General features: G+C 41.0%; 1 protein-coding gene across 1 annotated transcript in view; it reads right to left on the bottom strand.

Moving 5' to 3' along the window:
• Positions 1-19,098, bottom strand: part of xkr4 (XK related 4) — a 245,780-nt gene extending 226,682 nt beyond the window's left edge. The window contains 3 exon segments of the mRNA XM_055634061.1: positions 17,870-18,317; positions 18,353-18,503; positions 18,506-19,098. Coding sequence (XP_055490036.1) covers positions 17,870-18,317; positions 18,353-18,503; positions 18,506-18,598 — 692 coding nt within the window. The 5' untranslated portion in view covers positions 18,599-19,098.
• Between the last annotated feature and the right edge of the window lie 4,435 nt (positions 19,099-23,533).

Genomic DNA, 23,533 nt, shown 5'->3' on the forward strand with positions numbered 1-23,533 from the left:
GGGAGGGAGAGGGAGAGCAAGAGCAGGGTTACGGGAAACAGAGGAGGCGTGGGTGAGGGATGCATCTATAACAGCGGGGGGAAACCACGTTTATCAAAGAGGACATATCGGACGTCCTAGAATGGCAAGGCTCATGTTGGGACCAGATACGGCAGAGACGGAGAAATTGAGAGGTGGGAATGGTGGCTTTGCCAAAGGTAGGGGTGGGAGAAGGTATAGTCCAGATAACTGTCAGTGGCTTTATAGCAGGAGTCAGTCGATAGTCTGTCCCTCGTGAAGGAGACAGAAAGATTGAGAAAAAGAGAGCAAGGGTAGTCCAAGATGATACCGAGTTGGATGATCAGCCATGATCATATTGAATGGCAGTGCAGGATCAAAGGGCCTGCTCCTGCACCTATTTTCTATGTTTCTAAGTGAATTTGAGGGGAGGGTGAAGGTTTGTGGTAAAGTTGATGAAGGCATTCCCTAAGTAGTTGTCAATGTGGCGGAGAAAGAGTTGAGGGGTGGTGCCAGTGTATGGTTGGAAAGACAGAACTGGAAATACAAATAGGAGAATACGGTTTCATAGGTTTGCATTGACAGATTGTGTCAGCTTCTAGATCCAACTCGAAAGTAAAGAAAGAAGTAAAAAAGTGAAGGGGATAACTGCTCTTTCATCCTTTAGGTAGCGGACTGCCTCGAACCACCTGGACACATCACTCAGATACGCCAATGAGAGAGTTGAGAGAGTTGATCAAGGCTTCAAGTTCAGCATGGCATGTAAGAAAGAAAGAACTTAATCTGCATGCGTTACACTATTCAGTGCTCAAGAGGAAAAATTTGACAGGTGCTGATTAATTCTTTCTTGAAACTGAGACAGTCATAGTCGCTGTTTTACAAATGAGGCAGAAATAATTCCTTAGACAGACACAAAGTGCTGGAGTAACTCTGTGGGTCAGGCAGCATCTTAGGAGAAAAATGATGGGTGACATTTTGGGTCGGGACCCTTCTTCAAACGCTGAAGAAGGGTCCCGACCCGAGACGTCACAGATCCTTTTTTCCCCAGAGATGCTGCCTGACCCACTGAATTACTCCAGCACTTTGTGTCTATCTTTGGTATAAACCAGGGGTTGGCAACCTTGTTCTGCATAGGGACCAGGACCCATGACTGTGAGCGGATAGCGGGCCACATCTATCGCCATAGATAGTTAATAAATGGAGGTAATAATAATACCTACTAACTAAATTAGTAATAATACATACCAATAATACATAAATTAGTAATAATACATATTAATAATACATACTAGCTCATGTGACACTTGGTATTGTTTTTCGCATTAGTTTTCACGTGTTTCTCAATGAGTTTTCTGCAGTTCCCAGATCCCTCGTGTCCCCGGGACTGGCTGCAGTTCCCAGACCACCTGCGAGCCCTGAGACTGGCTGCAATTCCCAGGTGGCCTGCGAGCCCTGGGGACTGGCTGTAGCACCCACGTCACGAAAACGAATTGAAAAAGAAAACGCCTGCGGGCCGGATGATTTTGTGTTACGGGCCGGATCCGTAGGTTGCCGACCCCTGGTATAAACCAACGTCTGCAGTTCCATTCTACACAAAAAGAATTCCGTATCTTGTACATTTCGTTCCAAAATCAAAATTCCCCAATAGTGTTTCTGCTTGTGGTTTTACTTTAATTGCCATCTGCATTAAAAAAAAAAAATTATTTGTCACACTTAAACTATTTTTATCCATAAAAAATCGTGAAGGTGTCACTGGCTTTAAATTGCAAGACCATCCCTCGATATATACGTTGTACAATTCACAAGTTCAGTCAGACAGCAAGCTCCTAAAACACCTGGTTATGTTCCTATTCAACAGTGATGTGGTGAAACTTGGTGCATGCAATATCCAATGATAAGTTAATACCACAGAGGCTTGCTATCTTGTTCGCTTTTAATAGTACATGCAGAGGACTACGGCAAACAAGATTCCAGGCAAGTAATATCAGGGAAACAGCCTTTGGTGCTTTGAATGCTTCTAACGGCACAGTGGCGCAGGGGCAGAGTTGATGCCTGACAGCGCCGGAGTTCGATCCCGACTACAGGTGCTGTCTGTACAGAATTTGTACGTACCCTGCGTGGGTTGTCTCTGAGATCTTCAGTTTCTTCCCACACACCAAAGACGTACAGGTATGTAGGTTAATTGGCTTGATACTTGTAAAAATTGTCCCTAGTGTGTGTGTAGGATAGTGTCAGTGTGTGGGGATCGCTGGTCAGCGCGGACCCGGTGGGCCGATGAACCTGTTTCCACGCTATCTCAAAACTAAACATCCTTCAACGATTCAATGATGGCAATTATCATTTTCATTGCCAACCTGCATTCACAAGTGAGACACTATGCATATGCAGCCAAAAGTGGCCATGGTTTACTAGATAGGATAAACTACAGTAAAACTATGATAACCTGCTATCTATTTGTTTGGAAAATATGTGTGAAGGAACTGCAGATGTTGGTTTAAACCGAAAATAGGCACAAAATGCTGGAGTAACTCAGCGGGACAGGCAGTATCTCTGGAGATAAGGAACGGGTGACGTTTCGGGTCGAGAAGAAGGTCATCTGAAGAAAGGACTCGACCTGCAACATCACTCATTCCTTCTCTCCAGAGATACTGCCTGTCCCGCTGAGTCCTGTCCAGCATTTTGTGTGTGCTTGGAAAATATGATGGTTTGCCATCTGGTCTCTCATGCTACCTTTAGTCGCACAGGGCCACTGTTTTCAACACTCCCTTCAAATTCACCAGATTCCCCGGAAAATAGATCACACTAATGTGTAACATCTAACGTGTTGGTAGACCTCTGAATAGACAATACAACCTGCTAGTCTGGCACCTGAGTGTTTATGTTGCTGGTGCTGACCGAAACTTTGAGACTGTGGCATAGTTACAGTTTTCATATTAAAAAGCACTGAATGTACAGCTTACAATGTTGAACATCTGATTTTCTTAATGCATCTTCCAAAATATTATATAGTGATTTAATATGATTCTTGAGATGTTTTGGAAATTGTTGAATCAAGTTAATGCTCGTGTTTGTGAACTATGAACTATCTTTGTTGCACTAAGGATTTAGGGCTTTTTGAACTAATATTAGGGTTTTGAGTTTATTGATTTTTTTGTTTATTCTGTTGTCTACAAACACTGTGTTTACAAGCCTGTTACGCTGTTGCAAGTAAGAATTTCATTGTTCCATTGTCATCCATATGGCATTTAAACATGTAGGAACAAACTGTAGATGCTGGTTTAAACATAAGATAGACGCAAAAAGCTGGAGTAACTCAGTGGGACAGGCAGCATCTCTGGAGAGAAGGAATGGGTGGTGTTTCGGGTCGAGACCCTTCTTCAGACCGAAAGTCACGGGAAAGCAACACGAGAGATGTAGAGACGATGATTTAGAGAAGTCTCCTGCATGATTTAGAGAAGTCTCCTGCACCTATTTTAGAGAACCTATTTTCTACATTTCCATGTTTTTATGTTGAAAATCCAGCGGCGACCAGAAAGACGCTAACACTCTTTGGGCGATTGAGGAGACTACTCACGACCATACAGGCGACACCCCGGCGACCACCGGAGACCATGCGGCAACAGCCTGTAGTCGCCTGAACAATTGCCTAAGTGGGACAGGCCCATTAGAGTTTAGTTTTCTTGTCCGTCCACAGGCTGGTCGGGAGAATGGTAATGGGTAGGGGTAAATTATTCATTTCCATCACTCACATCAGAGGATCAGCCAAGTGTGCATTTTGGAAGGGAAAATCCTCTCAGTGTCAAATCTTGACCCAGCCATTAAACACTATGCCAACATAACACCAGAAACACAGATAGTCACAAAATGTTGGTGTAACTCAGCGGGACTGGTAGCATCTCTGGAGAGAACGAATGGGTGACGTTTCAGGTGGAGACCCTTCTCAACCGGAATCGTCGCCCATTCCTTCTCTCCAGAGATGCCGCCTGTCCCACTGAATTTCTCCAGCATTTTGTGTCTGTCCTCAGTATAAACCAGTGTCTGCAATTCCTTCCTTCACACCAGAACCAAACTGAATTACACTTCTGAACATTTCGAAACAGAACATTTATGAAGAGACACTCCCACTGTTTAACTGCCAAAAAATACTGGAATAATGCAAGGCTCTCTTCAAGCAATCTTGCAGTTAACTCACAACAAATCCGGACTGTAAAGAGTTTAGTATCCTCCATTCCTTCATGTTCATGAACCATGAAGTGAACTAGATCACCTCTAAAATGCACCATAACTAAAGTTAGCACTCCATCTATCAGCTCTGCCTGTGCTTGTCAGAACTGAAGATTATGTGGCTAGTTTATAGGTATGTTACAATACTTACCTTCAGCGGCGCTGCAATTCTGCCACTGGCCGTGTGCGCAATTTTGGCACATTTGAGGGGGGGCGGCAGGGTTAAAACGCATTTTTTTTTCCTACCTTGTCCTGTATTATATTTTGTTGGAGTGCAAGATTTTGCCGAAGAATCGTTCCGACGGGCGTTCTGTGTGTGTTTTTTTTTAATTCGCCCGACAAGTTAATCGCTGGAGTAATTTTAAAATCTGCTTCTGAAGCCGTCAACGTCGACAACGGGGCCGGATTTTACGTAGGGGGCAGGTAAAAGAAAGTAGTTTATTTTTATGTATAAAAGTGTTTCTTAAGATGTATTTTTTTCCCCCGAACGAACTGGCAATGTATTTGCTGCCGATATGGGGGAGTAAAATAACCGCAACCGCAACGTTCCAAATGGTCGCGTTCAGAAAAACCCACTCGCAAGTTGATTTAAATGGCCATTAATTTACAGGTATTAAACATTAAATTCCTTCCATTTGGCCTAATAACCCATGACAATGAGATTTAAAAATTATGTTATATTGTGAATTCTTGTGTGAATGTTATTTGGACATTTAGGCTATTTAAAAATGTTAATCTATTCTTAAGAAATGGATAGATGTTTAGATCTAGTAATTGAATTTTGTAATTAGCTACAATTAGGTAACTAACTAATTATATGCTTTAATTTCAAGTCATCTAAGTAAGATTGTTTCATATTTGTTTCAGAATGCTTCAATCTATAATAACTGAAAATTTCTTTCAGTTCTCTTAATTTTTAAGAAAGTTATGGGCTTTTGACTATTCTCGATCACAGCTTTTGTGTTAAGTCAATGAAAAAGCAATAGGGAACAAGATGCTAATTTCCGAGTATGAAAATGGCCATAACTATTTTAATACTGAAGATATGAAAGTGAATTAGGTGTCAAATTAAACTTATTTTTATGCTTTATCTGATGGGATAAATTACAGACTTGATTTTTAAAATCTCAAAATTTTGTAACATTGCTATAGTTTAGGAATTTGAATTGAATTGAATATTACAAAGTTACGAAACACACCCCCCCCTCCCCCCCCCTACTACGCCCGGTTGTCCCCTTTGTTCTTCCCCCATCCCTCACAGCAGTCCCTCCATGCCAGGTCCTTCTATCTTCCTTCTCTCGGCAGTGGTGTCCTCACTTCCATGTGTCCGTCCGTCGGCGCCATTAGTGACCTCCGCACTGTCGCTGCCGGGTCCTCTCCGGGCAGCTTCGTGGTGCCGACCCAGGCCCCTGCCATGGGATCCGCAGACCCAGGCACCGATGGCTGCGGGCTTCGTTGACCCACGAGGCTCTAACTACGACACGCGAGCTACCGACACATGAGACCCGGGCTCCGGCCTGAGAGGCTGAGTTGAAAGATTTGCCAAGTGGCGGGCTATCTGTGTTTAGTTTTTGTGATCATTATTTTGTAAAGGTTAACATTTGTTCCTTTTGGAAAGTCCCAGAAAGCCCCTGAAGTTTGTGTGTCTGTAATGATGCCTGGTTCAAATGATGCGAATGATACAATGTAGATTGTACTCGATAACTCCACTATGCCAGCTTCCTCTTCTTGCCTTGTGGGAAGAAAAGTACTGCCAAGATATTGTACGAAGGCTTTGATGAGTATTACATTTTTTATAGTGACATCTAGTTTGTTTCACACTGGAACATTAACAATTCATTGAATTCAAAAGAAGGGATAATCTTAGTCACACAGAACCACACCAAGGAGACACTGATCTATTGACAAAACTTTGCCACCCTCAGGCTCTGTACTGCTTCCTGACCCATGACATCTTGTAAAAGGAAAGCAATTCCCTCTGGTGCATATTGTACTAGCCCTGGTACTTTGGGACCTTCTGTTGCAGAGAAGAGCAATATGTATTGCAGGAAATGCAATACTGCAGAGAGAAGCAAAAATGCACAATGGTCTATACATTACCAGATTTGATCAAAGTGAAACATGAAATGCTTCAAAGATGGTAGATAAAAGGGAGTGGCATCCCTACAACAGCATTAAAGCCAGCCTCATTCTCCCACTGTTCCCTCAAGTCCTGCAATTTTTCTTTCTGTTAAGCACTGTTGCAATTTAAAAGTGACGATTAAATAAACCTCCACCACCCTGACAGGCAATGCATTCCAGAGGTTAACTGCTTGCTGTTTAAAAAAAGTATTTCCACCTGTCATTATTTTTTTGCCCATCACCTTCAATTTCTGTACAATGGTACTTGACCCTTCCACCTCCGAGAACAATCTTTCTCTATCTACGCTGTCAACATCTCTCATTACTTTAATCATGAACAGTTTTATAATTGGTTAATAAGCATGCAAACTGATTCAAGGAATCATCACTGACATTTGCAAACCTGCAGATGAAAATTTACTGATGTACAATAACTGACACCCAGCTATAAATTAAAAAAACCCTGTGAATTTGATGACAGTGACACCCATATATAATGAAGTGATTTAAGCACACACAATCATAGCTGCTCTTCTCTGCATGTCTGCACAATTTGGATGTCACCTTACAGTTCTGCTGTGGCAATTTGTACAAACCATTGTAACATCTTCTATGAACAATTCCCTGTGCTTGGATCTTGGGTTAGCAGAGAATAATCATTCTTGATGGGCACAAGTCTTTTCTATTTTCCAGTTCTGCTATCAACAATTTAAAGGACCTTATAAGGAGAATGATCTTTTCTATTTCTTACTTCCTCCAGCATGATTACGTCACAGTTCAGTGGGTAAGATTTATAACACATTTAAGCTAGTTACTGGGCAATGAAGCATCACCAATACTGTAGTTTTTAAATGTTTGTTAGACTATGCTGCACTTTTCCAAGAGAACTACATTTTTTTTTGAAACACTTGCAAGAAGTAGATGGGTGTGATGGTGTGAAAGTACAAATGAAATAGGAGAAAACTGTAATAAATTAAACCTGTATATGATTCAACATTGAACACATAACTATGTTCCAAAATTAACACCAAGAAGTAATGTAATGGATGTTGTCAACTTCACTGCATTTGGCCTGGCAACCTATCCTATGTGATCCCCATGCTCCAAGTACAAAGATCAGGTGAGTCTGGAGATTAAATGAATCTTTCACCACAGGTGAAATACTACATCTTAGAGTCATAGAGTGATACAGTGTGAAAACAGGCCCTTTGGCCCCACTTGCCCATGCCGACCAACAATGTCCCAGCTACACTGGTCCCACTTGCCTGCGCTTGGTCCATATCCTTCCAAACCTGTCCAATCCATGCACCTATCTAACTGTTTCTTAAATGATGGAATAGTCCCAGCATCAACTAACTCCTCCGGCAGCTTGTTCTATACACCCACCACCCTTCGTGTGAAAAAGTTATCCCTTGGATTCCTATTAAATCTTTTCCCCTTTACCTTGAACCTAATTCCTCTGGTCCTCGATTCCCCTACTCTAGGCAAGAGACTATGTGTATCTACCCGATCTATTCCTCTCATGATTTTGCATAAGATCATAAGATCACCCTTCATCCTCCTGCGCTCCCTTGAATTGAGACCCAGCCTACTCAACCTCTCCCTACACCTCACACTCTCTAGTCCTGGCAACATCCTCGTAAATCTTTTCAGAACCCTTTCAAGCTTCCCAATATCTGTCCTATAATATGGTGCCCAGAACTGAACACAATATTCTAAATGCGGTCTCGCCAACATTTTATACAACTGCAATATGGTCTCCCAACTTTTATAGTCAATACTCTGACTGATGAAGGCCAATGTGCCAAAAGCCTTTTTGACCACCTTATCCACGCGACTGCACCTCTACTCCTCAACACTATCCAGAGGCCTATCATTTACTGTTTAGGTCCTGCCCTTGTTCGACATCCCAAAATGCAACATCTCACACTGCTCTGTATTAAATTCCATCAACCATTCCTCCGCCTACCTTGTCAATTGATCCAGATACTGCTGCAATATTTCACAAGCATCTTCACTGTCTGTAAAACCACTCACTTTTGTATCATCAGCAAATTTGCTAATCTTGCCATGGTATGTTTTTGTATTCTCAATTTGGACAGTTCTGACATGGCTATGAAAGCTTTCCGCTTTATTAGGTTCATACGGCATGGAAACAGTCCCTTCAGGCCAACTCGTCCATGCCGTCCAAGATGCCCTGTGAACCTTGTGTAGGGAGGAACTGCAGGTGCCGGTTGAAACTGAAGATAAACATAAAATGCTGGAGTAACAGGTCATCTCTGAAGAAAAAGGATGGGTGACGTTTCGGGTCGGAATCCTTCTTCAGATGTTCCAACCCAAAACATCACCCATCCTTTATCTCCAGAGAGGCTGCCTGACCGCTGAGTTACTCCAGCACTTTGTGTCTATCTCTATAAACCGTTCCCTGTACCTGCCCAAATGTCTTTTAAATGATATTATTGCACTTGCCTCAACTACCTCTTCTGGCCTTGTTTAACATACATACATGTGTGAAAAAGCTGTCCCTCAAGTTCCAATGAAATCCCTCTCAGCTTATTTAACTTTATTCCTCTGCTTTGATATTTCCCATTGTCTTTGCAACTGATCAATCTCACCAATCAACATTAAACATAAAATATCTAAATGAATGCGCATATTTTATACATTCTATTCACAACCTTGGTGTGAAAATGCAATTTCCAAATCTAATTTACACATTCACTCAAAGAATTGCACTTAATTTAGTTTTAATCCTAAATTAGGGAATGATATAAAAGAACTATTGAAAACAGCAGAAAGAGAATTGATAGTGCTAAAAAATGGTTTGATATTAATAAATTATCCCTAAATGAAAATAAAACAAAATTTATGGTGTTTAGTGGTGACAGGGTTAATTGTGAAATAAAATTGAATTTAAATGGAGTTGAAATTGAACGAGTATATCAAACAAAATTCCTGGGAGTGATTATAGATCATAAACTGTGTTGGAAGCCACATATAGAATACATCAAACAGAAATTATCTAGATCCATTGCTTTTCTTTACAAAACAAAGGATCTGTTGAATAAGAAGTGTTTGTATATATTGCATTGCTCGCTTATAATGCCATATGTCATATTGTGTTGAAGTTTGGGGAAATGTATATAAAACAAATATAGACCCTATAATTAAACTCCAGAAAAGAACTATTAGAATAATACATAAAGCTTCTTACCGTGAAACTACAAATCCATTATTCATAAAGTCCAGTACCTTAAAATGTTTGGATATTATGCATGTAAAGACATTAGAAATACTTTTCCAAATTAGGAATAAAAACCTTCCTGTTAGTATTCAAATTTGTTTTTAATTAAGAGGAGGACATTATAATTTAAGAGGGTTGTGTATTTTTGAAACATGTAAAGTGATAACCAATGTCAAATATAGATGTGTCTCAGTTTTGGGAGTCAAATTATGGAACGGGCTTAGTGATGAGTTGAAATTTTGTAGCTCTCTGTCGAGTTTCAAAAACGCCTTAAAATGTAAAATAATTAAAGAATATAATGTAAAATGATTAAAATGTAAAATAAGTAAGGATTACAATTTAGAGTAATTTTTTTTTCTTTCCTTTGTAATGCTGATATTCTGGGTTAACTTATGGATTGTATAGGATAGGCAAAAATAAGCTTTGTGGCTTCAGCCTATTCCTTTTTCGGTCATTGATTATGTGAACGTTGTGTGAAATGGATACAGTGTTGGTTCATATTCACACAGATTGTAAAGTTTTGTTCTTTTTAATGATTGACCGAAATAAACTATTCATTCATTCATTCCATTCATTCATTCATTCAACTTGGAATTCATTTTTTTGATCACTGAAGACTCATTTAATTAAATGATTCCTGGAATAACTGGAAATACCGGAGTGCTTATTATACTTTCTAACACCAAATCAATATTTCTAGACATATCTATTATCCTATCCACAATATTGTAAAATCTCAACCTTTTTACTATATGATGTGCCATTCATGATTTACTAACCAAGTGACTCTTAAATACCACAGCAATGTTTTGTTGTAAAGACAGTAAATATTTCTGCACATTAATTATTGAACTGCTATATATCTAAGGGCACAAGAGAATGTACATCTCTTGCTGTACAATGCCCCACTATGTGGGCTTCTAAAGAGCCATCTCCTTGTGCATGTAATCTCATGGATTTTTATTCGTATTGTCTTCAGATGTAGTAGATTTTTCTACAGGTTCTAGAACTGCAATTGAATTTAAAGATACAGCGTAGAAACAGGCTATTTGACCCACGGATTCCATGCCAACCCACAATCACCCGTACATTAGTTCTATCTTACACAACAATCTACAGAAGCCAATTAACCTACAAACATGTACATCTTTGGAACGTGGGAGGAAACTGGAGCACCCGGAGAAAACCGACGCGGTCACAGGGAGAACATACAAACTCCGTACCAACAGCACCCGCAGTCAGGATAGAACCCTGGTCTCTGGCGCTGTAATAAGGCAACAACTCTACTGATGCACCACTGTGCCATCCCAAATTCAGAACACATTTTATGACTATTCTACCATGATCTGGGAGATATTTCCACAGAATAATTCTGTTTACAGACAATATAGAGCAAATTAATTTGCCAGGAAGTTACTTTGAATTTTTCTATGTGGTATTTCACTATTGACCCCCTGCAGCTTTTTTACGCAATATAATTACAGCTTGCCATGAATCTGATTTTACATCAACGTACTTCACATCATGTAAATTTATACAAATTTCTTCTTTTTTTCCAAAACATTTAATTCCTTTCTACAGAAAACAAAGGCACATCATGACAATAAAATTAATTGCTATTCATCCTAGCTTATGAGGAAATTATACAGTCAAATGAAAAGCAATTGTCACTTCATGCTCTTTATTGATCTACAAATGGACACAAATGTCACATTGCAGTTTTTATAGTATAATAATCTTCTTGAAAATTGTTTCTCCCGCTTTTTAGAAGAAAAGCCAGATGTATCATTTCAATTAGAAAAATGAGCTGAATTTTACCAGACCTATTCATCCCACAAACAGTCCATGAAAAAACCTTGTGCAGGAAGGAACTGCAGATGCTGGTTTAGATCGAAGATAGACACAACATACTGGAGTAACGCAGTGGGACAGGCAGCATCTCTGGATAGAAGGAATAGGTGATTTTTTCGGGTCAGGGCCCTTCTTCAGACCCTTATTCAATAAAACCATATACAATATGCAAGAAGGAATAGATTTATGAATTTTTGGGGAGTAAAAATAGGTGATGCTAATAGTTAAAATGAGAGGTTTAGGAAAAGGGAAAGAGGTTGAGAGTGGGTATGGAGGGGTTCTTCTTCAGCCAGAGAGCTGTAAGTGCCTGGAACACACTGCCTGAGAGGGTGGTGAAGCTGACTCACTGACAGCATTTGAGAAGTGTCCACGAATCAATTAGGCATAGAGGGAAATGGTCCAAGTTCTGGGCGATGAGGTTAATAAACAAGGTCATCATGTATCCCTTTAAAAAATAAACTACCAGCCACTAAAGTAAGGTATGAATTTAGTATCATGGTGCAATAAAGGCTAATATTTATGGTTTATATTTCCTAATATAGATAGAACATTAACAAATGGAATGGGGCCAAATCTCTGCCAGATAACTGAAAAAAAGCCTTATTAAACAGAAAATGTAGAAAACACCTAGCAACTCAATGATCTGCAAGTTTATTTATTTCTTCACACTGGCTGCCTATTTTGCTTAATGTTTCCAGCATTGTATTGCGGTATTTTGTTTTGTTCACATTGATTTGTTAAAAAACATTATACATATATATTTAGAAATTATTTCACATTTTTAATTGATTACTGGAACACTGATAAAGAACGTGCAACATCACAAGAAATGGTTGAGTGTATTAAAAACACTAGTTTCATAACTTCATTATTATTAGTCACAAATATTGGGTTGGCGGCGTGACCGACGTCGCAGCGGCCTCTGCAGTCAGTCTGTCTATTTTTATTTTATTGTTCTGTAGAGTGTAAAGTTAGTGGTGGGTTTTTGACTGTGTATGTGTGGGGGGGGTGGGTGGGGGAAACATTTAGATCTCTTCCCTGTACGGGGACCCGACCTTTTCCCTGTCGGGCCTCCATTACCGTTGGGGCCTAGCACCGTGGAGCGGCCTCCAACCGGAACGACAGCTCGAGTCATGGAGCCTACGGAGCTGCAGAGCAGCGGACCTACCATCGTGGAGCTGGCTGGCTTCGGAGCGTGGAGAGCTGTGGTGGCGCGCTGCTGCGACCCAACTCCGGTGCATGATGACACCGAGAGCTCGCGGGTCCCCGATGGGAGACTGCTTTGCGGGGCACCGGCAACGGCGACTTCTCCTGCTCGAATTGCGTGGTTGAGAGTGACCTGGAGCAGGGCCCTATATCGCCCGGCGCAGCTTTAAATGGCCGCAGACTTGCTAGCGCCCGCCGGGGGCTCCAACATCGGGACCCGGGGTAGGGCCTTACATCGCCCGGCGCACTTTAAGTGGCCGTGGGACTTGCTAGCGCCCGCCGGGGGCTTTGACTTTAACTTCGGGAGAGGAATGGAGAGCAGGGGAGAGACAAGACTTTGCCTTCCATCACAGTGAGGAGGAGATTCACTGTGATGGATGTTTGTGTAAATTGTGTTGGTGTGTGTCTTGGTTCTTTTCTTGTATGGCTGCAGAAACCAAATTTCGGTTCAACTTCATGTGAGGTTCAAATGACAAATAAATGGTATTGTATTGTATTGTAAATATAATTTTTTTTTTTGTTATACTGATAAGTTAAAAATGTGCTCACACTGTTCAAACTTATTGAACCACAAGCCATTTAAGCAACCATTTGATCATCAATTCACTTAAATATATCTCACCAAAACTGCCTAGACTTCTAAAAAAAGGTTACCGTCCATCTATAGTATTTCGTTGTGTGATTAATTCCATGATGTTTAGACCTAGGACATACGAGTATCATCCTTTGTGTCGAAGGGATTTTATTCAATGGATCTGCATTTGTATATAAAAGATTAATATATGGATGTGGAGTCACAAGAGACTGCAGACTCTCGGATCTTGGGCAGAAAGCACAGTGTTGGAGTAACAGAGAGTCAGGCAACATCTGTGAAAGAAAATGGACAGACGAAGTTTGGGGTCAGGATCCTTCTTGATCGCTACCCAAAATGTTGTCTGTCCATTTTCCCCCACAAATGCTGCCTGAACCCCTGAGTTCCCCCTGCACCATGTTTTATTGCTCAGTGTATGAATGTGGTTTGGCCTCATTCCATGACCCTGCACTGCAGCTCTACAGAGTATTTCCAATTCCTTTGCAGATATATAATTTGCAGGATATTAAATTATGGTTTCTTGTGTATGTTCCGGACACACTTGTGGGACATTTGTGTAGTCTGCCTATTAAAAGTACTTTTAATCAAGGGTAGAGTTCCCAATCTAATTGACTTAGCATTCAAAGCACAGACATTACATTCCAGCTGAAAGTTTAACAAAATGTAGTTATTCTCTTGAGCAAAACACAAAATGCTTCATTCTCTTATACGTTTTTTAACGCATGAATCAATTGGCTTTGAAATTAAAATGCATTTGTGAATATGGTATCAGGTTTAGTAGTGTGTACTGCTTAGTGCATTACTAGTCAAGTGATAAATTATGTTGCGTTTCTCAACTGATCAACAGTGCCACAGGACTATGGATCATGTCATGACTGGTAGACAACAATTATATCACACAGTACAATTATAACTTAATGGTCTGTGAATGTGAAAAATCAGTTTCACACATAACCTGAGTAATGGCTATTGAACAACCAGAATACAAAATTGAGCAGCTGTGCCTTACAAGTGTTCTTTCACTTGTGAAATTAGTTCACACCATAAATCAGATACGAACTGTGTTCGTTTAAACTTATGAAATGCAAAGGTGATGTCTTGAGCTGCCAATGATATATCTTCCATCTGCATTTCAGAATTGCACCTGTCATTTGGTTTATAATTGTTGCTGCTGGTCAATGCCAAATTACACTTTATTGAATTTTCTGCTTCTGATCTGTGCACATCGATGCACTCCGTATGTTTAGAGTCTATGTATCCATTGTTCAGAATTTTTAACAGAAAAACCACAAAAGGTCACACACACACACACACACACACACACACACACACACACACACACACACACACACACACACACACACACACACACACACACACACACACACACACACACACACACACACACACACACACACACACACACACACACACACACACACACACACACACACACACACACACACACACACACACACACAGCTGAAATGATGTAGCTTAGAAACATAGAAAATATGTGCAGGAGTAGGCCATTCGGCCCTTCGAGCCTGCACCGCCATTCAATATGATCATGGCTGATCATCCAACTCAGTATCCCGTACCTGCCTTCTCTCCATACCCTCTGATCCCCTTAGCCACAAGGGCCACATCTAACTCCCTCTTAAATATAGCCAATGAACTGGCCTCGACTACCCTCTGTGGCAGAGAGTTCCAGAGATTCACCACTCTCTGTGTGAAAAAAGTTCTTCTCATCTCGGTTTTAAAGGATTTCCCCCTTATCCTTAAGCTGTGACCCCTTGTCCTGGACTTCCCCAACATCGGGAGCAATCTTCCTGCATTTAGCCTGTCCAACCCCTTAAGAATTTTGTAAGTTTCTATAAGATCCCCTCTTAATCTCCTAAATTCTAGAGAGTATAAACCAAGTCTATCCAGTCTTTCTTCATAAGACAGTCCTGTCATCCCAGGAATCAGTCTGGTGAACCTTCTCTGCACTCCCTCTATGGCAATAATGCCCTTCCTCAGATTTGGAGACCAAAACTGTACGCAATACTCCAGGTGTGGTCTCACCAAGACCTTGTACAACTGCAGTAGAACCTCCCTGCTCCTATACTCAAATCCTTTTGCTATGAAAGCTAACATACCATTCGCTTTCTTCACTGCCTGCTGCACCTGCATGCCTACTTTCAATGGCTGGTGTACCATGACACCCAGGTTTCGCTGCATCTCCCCTTTTCCTAGTCGGCCACCATTTAGATAATAGTCTGCTTTCCTGTTTTTGCCACCAAAATGGATAACCTCACATTTATCCACATTATACTGCATCTGCCAAACATTTGCCCACTCACCCAGCCTATCCAAGTCACCTTGCAGTCTCCTAGCATTTTCCTCACAGCTAACACTTCCCCCCAGCTTAGTGTCATCCGCAAACTTGGAGATATTGCCTTCAATTCCCTCATCCAGATCATTAATATATATTGTAAATAGCTGGGGTCCCAGCACTGAGCCTTGCAGTACCCCACTAGTCACTGCCTGCCATTGTGAAAAGGACCCGTTTACTCCTACTCTTTGCTTCCTGTTTGCCAGCCAGTTCTCTATCCACATCAATACTGAACCCCCAATGCCGTGTGCTTTAAGTTTGTATACTAATCTCTTATGTGGGACCTTGTCTTTCCAGAGCTGTCAGTTTTCTGTAAGTAAGAATGTGCTTGTCAGCCAGGAGTATTGCTTAACTTCATACTTGTAGAGGGTACAAATATAAAATACACATCGTAAATTCATAAGTTGTAGGAGCAGAATTAGGCTATTCAGCCCATCAAGTCTACTGCATTCAATCATGGCTGATCTATCTTTCCCTCTCAAAATCATTCTCCTGCCTTCTCCCCATAACCCTTGAATTCAATTCACAGAGTCATACAGTGTGGAAACAGGCCCTTCGGCCCATCTTGCCCATGTCAACCAACATGCTCCAAACACACTAGTCTCATCTGCCTGCGTTTGGCCCTTATCGCTCTATCCTATCCATAAACCTATATCCTCTGGTTTTTGATTCCCCTGCACTGGTTAAAAGTACATCTATCCCACCTATTTATCTCATGATTTTATACACCTGTATAAGATCACCTCTTATCTTCCTGCGCTCCAAGGAATAAAGTCCAATTTTTACGTGAAAATTAAAAAGGTTCAGAATCCACTCAGGATTCTCTATTTTCTGGTTGAGTTAAGTAGTTTTATTAATGTTCACAGTCCACAAAATATGATTGAATAGTGTGATTAACAACATATTACATTTTACAACGTTGGTGATTACACCTAGCTGTCAACGTTAATGATTTAAAAGAGGTATGTTATGTTTCTAATATTTGCAGTAAGGTCACAATACCATCAAACTCCGCTCCACTCAACTGTTTGAACAATCAGTTTCTCTCTGATCTGCCGAATGTCAGCACTGTAGTAAAAACCCTTGTCCATGACCACATGCAATTTAATAAACAAAACTCTCTCGGTAGCATTTAATTACAACTAAAAGAAACGTTAATCACTCCTTTCTCAAAGAAGCGTCGAATAACAAGCAGATTGTTTTCAAATTATCAGCTGAAAACACAAGCTGGTTTGTTTTCGCGTCCCAGACTCACGAAATGCTATACAGAATTTAACACAGAGCATAATCACAAAATTACTGGTCGACTGCAAACCAATTGAAGTATCCAACAATAATAAGCAACGAGGCAGTGTTACAAATTAATTATAGGGGAGTTGCTTTCATTACAATCTATCAACAGTCCACAGAGGCGCCACAGCTAACGGAGAAGTCATGCAGGGGTCCGTTTAGAGCAGCCGATCTCTCAACAACTTCAGTGTAAGAAAAATGATGTAATGCTGTTTAAAGTTGGTAACGCGTTCTGTATTTTGACAGTGAACTCCACGCGTTAAGAGAACTGCATGATACTTGTACAGCTCGTATTAGATGATGTAATGTACACACATGAAATAGTATTTTGAGTTAGAAGTTATGTGTATTCGTGATGTGAATTTCATTCAAGCTGCCAATTATCACACCAAATATTTATGATGACTGTTACCGCAATGTTACCGACGTTTCCTATCAACCTCTCAAAACTGGCAGCTTAACACTGACTGGACGCAGGATCTATGTTGGCAAAAACCTGCGCATTTCAGAGAACAGACCCGAACATTACATGTGAATACATCTGGTCCTAGGCAAGACAATGTGCCTTGGATGCTGTAGAACCAACCGAACCTTACAAAGCATTACAGGAACCGGCGGAGCCGCACTTATCGCTAACCACATGATGTCAAATGTGTATTATATTTATATATATATATATATTCACACACACGCGCACACACACACAAGACTTTATACCAAAATGGTGCGCGCCGGCCACAAGACAAACAATCAGCACCTTAGTTATTGTTTTACATTTGTGGTAATATTGTTACCGGACTTTGACATATGTACAGGGCAAGTATTGGGACGTGTAGTGCAGTTAGTGACGAGGCAGCTTACTTTAAATGGACCTGTCTCAGTGTGTGTTATAGGAGGTGCTGTGTGCTTTACCTTTACCACGGCTACCGCTACAAGGGTATTTTTTGGCGGAATGAATGCAAGTTACCTCCAGAGCTGCCCGAGCTGAAGGATGTGGATGATAGACTGCAGGAGCCAGACGCAGAAGGAACAGGAGGATGCCTTGTTGCTTTTGCTCGTGTTGTCGGTCCTGGTGTTTGAAGGCTGCCTCTGTGGCGAGCGGGCATCGGTCTCGCCGCTGGCCCCGGCGCTGCCCAGCACCTTGCCATCCACAGGGCTGCCGCTCTGCACGGCCGCGCCGCTGCTGGCGCTGAAGTCGTGGATGAACCACCTGAAACTGAAGACCTGCACAGCCAGCGAGCCCAGCACCACGAAGAAGAGAGTCAAGCCGAACCACCAGTAACGGGAATGCAGGTAATAGTCCACCGCCAGCCACACGTCGGTGCCCACGTCCGAGAAATAGACGGTGACAGCGGCCACGATCCACAGCCCGTCCCACAGCGTGTAGCGCTGGTGCCGGGCGAAGCGCAGGCAGCGACCCCGGCATAGCCCGGTGCAGCAGCGGGGCGGCAGCTCGGATGAGCCGTGCCCGGGGCTGCCCCGCTGCCGCTCCTCCTCGTCCCCCGGCTGCCGCTGCTGCCTGCTGCTGCTGCTGCCGCTCCTGATGCCGCTCCTGATGCTGCTCCTGCTCCTGGTGCTGATGCCGCTCCTGCTGCCGCTGCCCCGGGTTGCTGCTGTGCTCGGAATTCTGCAGAGGAGTAAAAGCCACGTCGCTCTTCTTCATCATCTTCAACAGCCCGTCCGACTTGGCAGCCATGGGGGCTGCGGCTGCCGCTGCCTCTCTCCTCCACCGCCCCTCCTCGCTCTCTCTCCTTCCCTCTCACCTCTCCCTCCCTCTCCCTCTCTGTGTCTCTCTGCTGCCAATGAATAGGGCGACCTCCACTTCCGGCGTGTGGGGCTGCTGATCCACCGCTAAACTTCCGCTATCTCTTATTGATAGAGAGACCGTTTGAGAGAAGAAAGGCAACGGATGACTCAGGCAGGCTGGGCATTCGCGCAAACTTCGCTCCTGGATGGACAATCCCCACCTCGTCTTCTCTTGCCGCCACACATGCCGACTGACTGGCCGATTGCAACGTTTCTGTTTCAGAGTTATTGTTGTTTCCCGGCACCGTCGTGGCTCTGATTCTTAATGATCGTCGCGCAAAATGCATGTTCTGCACTTTTCATCCTAACGTTTCTTTTCCCCCCACACATGGCTTTTTATAGCATTTGCCGCGATTTTGATCACCCAATAACTTTCCCAATAGGGAATATCAGTTGTTCACACCTTATTTATTAATTAAACTTCACCAGAAGTTATTCGACATAATCAAAGTAAACAAAATGTTTATCAGTAACACAATAAAAAATAATCATTAGTACGGCAGGTACAACTCCTCTGTAGAATAAATGTCCAATGGAGGCACTTGCCAATAAAACAAAGATAGTAAAGCGTTGCTATTCTCCGAGTTATTGTCGCCAGCATTGTTAACACTTGATTTAAAGTATGCTCACAGGACGTTTCTTACAGCAGCACATTTGCCTTTATTTTGATTTTTGACCTTGACACTCGATTTATTACGAAGATAGACACAAAAAGCTGGAGTAACTCAGACACCATCTCTTGAGAAAATGAATAGGTGACGCTTCATCATACAAACATAGAAAATAGGTACATGAGTAGGCCATTCGGCCCTTCGAGCCAGCACCGCCATTCAATATGATCATGACTGGTCACCCTAAATCAATCGAGACCCTTCTTCAAGAGAGAGTTAGATTTAGCTCTTAGGGCGAAGGGAATCAAGGGATATGGGGGAAAAGCCGGAACGGGGTACTGATTTTGGATGATCAGCCATGACCATATTGAATGGCGGTGCTGGTTCAAAGAGCCGAATGGCCGACTCCTGCAACTATTTTCTATGTTTCAGATTGAGACTCAGGGGACGGGGAAACGAGAGATATAGACAGTGATGTAGAGAGATATAGAACAAATAAATGAAAGATATGCAAAAAGTAACGATGATAGAGGAAACAGGCCATGGTTAGCTGAGGGCTAGGTGAAAGCAAGAAGACTTGGGTGGGGGAGGGATGGAGAGAGAGTAAGATGCAAGGGTTACTTGGTTAGAGAAATCAATATTCATACTGCTGGGTTGTCAGCTGCCCAAGCAAAATAACCCAGACTCGATTTATTACAATTGATCACACGCATCTATGTAGGTAATAAAGAAGCAAAAATATAGCAAAATAATGGAGATATCATAAATTTGAGAGCTGTAGGTATCGCTGGAAAGAGCAAACAGGTAACACAACAACCGTGGAGAGACAAACGTGAACACTTCGATATGGACCCTTGTCTGAAAAAATTAAGATATTACAGAAAAACACATTTTAAAAAGTGCATGGAAAAACCCAAACTAAACTCAGGAAATGAAATGTAACACAGGAAAACGCAGGAAATGAAAATTGTGAAACGCATAAGCGGAGAATATGAGACTAATAATAGTTGATATTTTCACGAATCAATAGGAAGCATAATAATATGAGACACCAAATGAGCCAATACCATAAGGAGGTGAAGGGGTCTACACATAGAAAGAGCAGTCACTTAGAATAGAAAAAGCAAGTGAGCTCCAAGATTGCAAACTAGTTCACCAGCATTGTTTCCAACACAGACTGTTCCAACCCTGCAGCAATCTCTTCTTTTCTTCCATCTTTAAAATATTCAGCATACATATTCCATGCTGTTATCAGTTATCATCAGAGATAATATAAGCGATCGTGTAAAAATAAGGAGTAGTCTATTTAGAGCTGAAATAAGACAAATCTCTTTTAATCAAAGGGCAGTGACTTTAGAATTATCTGTATTGTTTGCCTGTGGACTGAGTTTGATAGATTTCTGAATAATAGAGAAATCAAGCAACATGTGGAATGGGGTCGGAAAATGGTGTTGACATTAAAACATTCAGGTGTGATACTGAAAGGAGAAACAAACTCAAGAGGCTTGTTGACCAGTGCCTGCTACTATTTCTTATGTTCTCATAAGATAAAGTTAATGTGAAAATACTCAAAGACTACTAAAACAAAAGGCAAGAAAGCATTCAGATTAAAGGAAGGTTGCAAAATTAATCTTTCAGTTATGTGTTAAGAAGGTGGTAAATACTGGCCACTTGTTGTACTGTCTGAAGAAGGGTCTCGACCTGAAACATCACCCATTCCTTCTCTCCAGAGATGCTGCCTGTCCCGCTGAGTTAAATGTCTATCTTTGGTTTAAATCAGCATCTGCAGTTCCTTCCTACATGCTTGTTGTACTTCTTTCCTGATTTTCAGTACCACTGGTAAACCAGGAGTCCACGCAAACTTAGAAAGAGAGAATAACTGAGTGAGAGATGGTCTGGAAACAAAGTTCTGGATGAGCTGAATTTTATTGAGGGTAGAGAACTGGCAAGATAAAATTGAAATAATTGGGTAAAAATAATGTCTCATCATTGAACATCAATGAGGGTGGCACAGTGGCACACCTGGTAGAGAGCCCCTGCCTCACAACGCCTGAGACCTGGGTTTGATTCTGACCTTAGGTGCTGCCTGAGTGAAGTTTGCACATTCTCCTTGTGAACGGTTCAGTTTCCTCTGGCTGTTCCACTTTCCTCCTATATCCCATAGATGTTCTGGTTTGTTCATTAATTGGCCTCTGTAAATTGCCCTAAGTGTTTAGGTAGTGGATGCGAAAGTGGGGTAAAAAGAAACAAGTGTGAACGTGTGATGAATGGTCGGCATGAACACAGTGGGCCGAAGGACATATTTCCATGCTGTCTTTCTAAATTAAACTAAACAATGAGGAAAGGTGATGGGAATGGTAATCTTAATGATGTAGTGTTGTGCTGTATTTATAAGTTTGAAAATAACAAAAAAACAGCTGAAATCATATTAAGTCCAACACATGTTTTTAATTGAATTCATTAAAACATTCTGAACATTTTTAGTTACCAAGTAAATCTTTGAACTACAATTGTTATTCAAAAACTATCAAAATATAGTACATATTATCCCCATGATTGATTTTTAACAATAATAAATAATACAATAATTTCAATAGGGATGTGATTAAAAGTCATCCAATGTTAATTCAATTTTTTTCTCTCCACAAATGCTGCCTGGACATTTCAAGATTGTGTACACCTGTTTATTTATTGATTTTTTTATATTACTGAATGCTTTTCTCATATCATATTTGTGCCTGATTATTTTACACGTGGCTATTAATTGTTCACAAATTTCAGACAATTGTGACATAATCTTTAAATTTCAAAAGTACAATTCTTTATTTTAAATGAAAAACTAAATATATTTTGGTTTATTATCAAATATTGTTTCTTCTGAGACTATAGTATCGGTTAACTTACATCTTGAAACTACTTTGCGGTTTACATTTTTTTTAAAGGACATTAAGGAGCTGGAGTAACTCAGCAGGCCAGGCAGCACTATGGAGAACATGGATAGGTAACGTCTTGGGTCGGGACCCTTCCCCTATCCCTGTTCTCCAGAGATGAGTAACTCTCCTACTGAGTTACTCTAGTAATTTGTGCCCTTTTGTGCAAAACCATTAGTTGCAGTTCTTTGTTTCTACACAATGGGTTAATTTTAAAGTTTTTCATTGAGGATATACCTTTTATACCTCGTATACATTCATACGAGGTATAAAAAGACAGTCAAATGCTGAGTATCTGTACAAAATGCATCACTCAATGATTCACTGTGGTAAGGACATCATATACTTGGTTGTGAACCTTTCTAATGCCAATCTGTACAGGAAGAGCCAGATTTTGGTAGGTTGGATTCCTGCTATCAAATTTAGGATTTCCTGCTGACCATTATAAATTTCCATTCGTAAAATCAACAACACTTACCAAAAAGACATTAAGAAAAACATAATCTGCATTATGCTTGGAATTCTCTTTCAAGTTTATTTACAAATGGTGATTGAAAGGGCTTAGCCATTAGTATTTCTATGACTGGTTCGTATTTGAATTATTGCCATTGTTATTATTGCGTTGTGCAGTTTCCTTTATTTTCTTTAGTTTGCTGAAAAAAAAATGTTGACGAAAACACATTAGACAAACGAGTAGCTAATTGAAAAATACATGATTACAAGCTATCTATTTTCCGTTACTGAAAACATTCATTTGAAGATATCAGTCGCTCTGATACAGATTTGTATTTACATCTCCCTCTCTGGACCTTGCCCCCACTGTAGAGCACCAACCTATAGTACTGCTTAAAATCTGCCTTCAATGCCGCCAACTATATAGTCCCCCAAAATAGGCTGTCCAACAAAATCAATTGTTTCAATTGTTCATGCCCCAGAGAACACATTGCCTCTTTCAATACTCTATTTTATTTTCTCCTCATCCAAAATCTTCCCATCTACAATCATGACATTCACATTTTACATGATTATGTTTCCTTGCTGCAACCATCTCATTTGAAAGCGCATGGCAATCATAATATTAACTTTATAGGACTTGGGAAATTTAATAAATCCTCCTGTATCCTGTATGTCTAAGTTAAAAAAAAATGGATACCAACTAATAACCATTGCAGATATTGCAAGGTGATCATGTTTGGCAATTAAATATTTCAGTATAGGAGAAATTGAAAAGGGGGCGGAGTAGCCCTGATATTAAGGAATGGAATAAAGACAGTAGGAAGGATC

Source organism: Leucoraja erinacea, chromosome 4 (assembly GCF_028641065.1).
Source record: "Leucoraja erinacea ecotype New England chromosome 4, Leri_hhj_1, whole genome shotgun sequence".
Lineage (NCBI taxonomy): Eukaryota > Metazoa > Chordata > Chondrichthyes > Rajiformes > Rajidae > Leucoraja > Leucoraja erinaceus.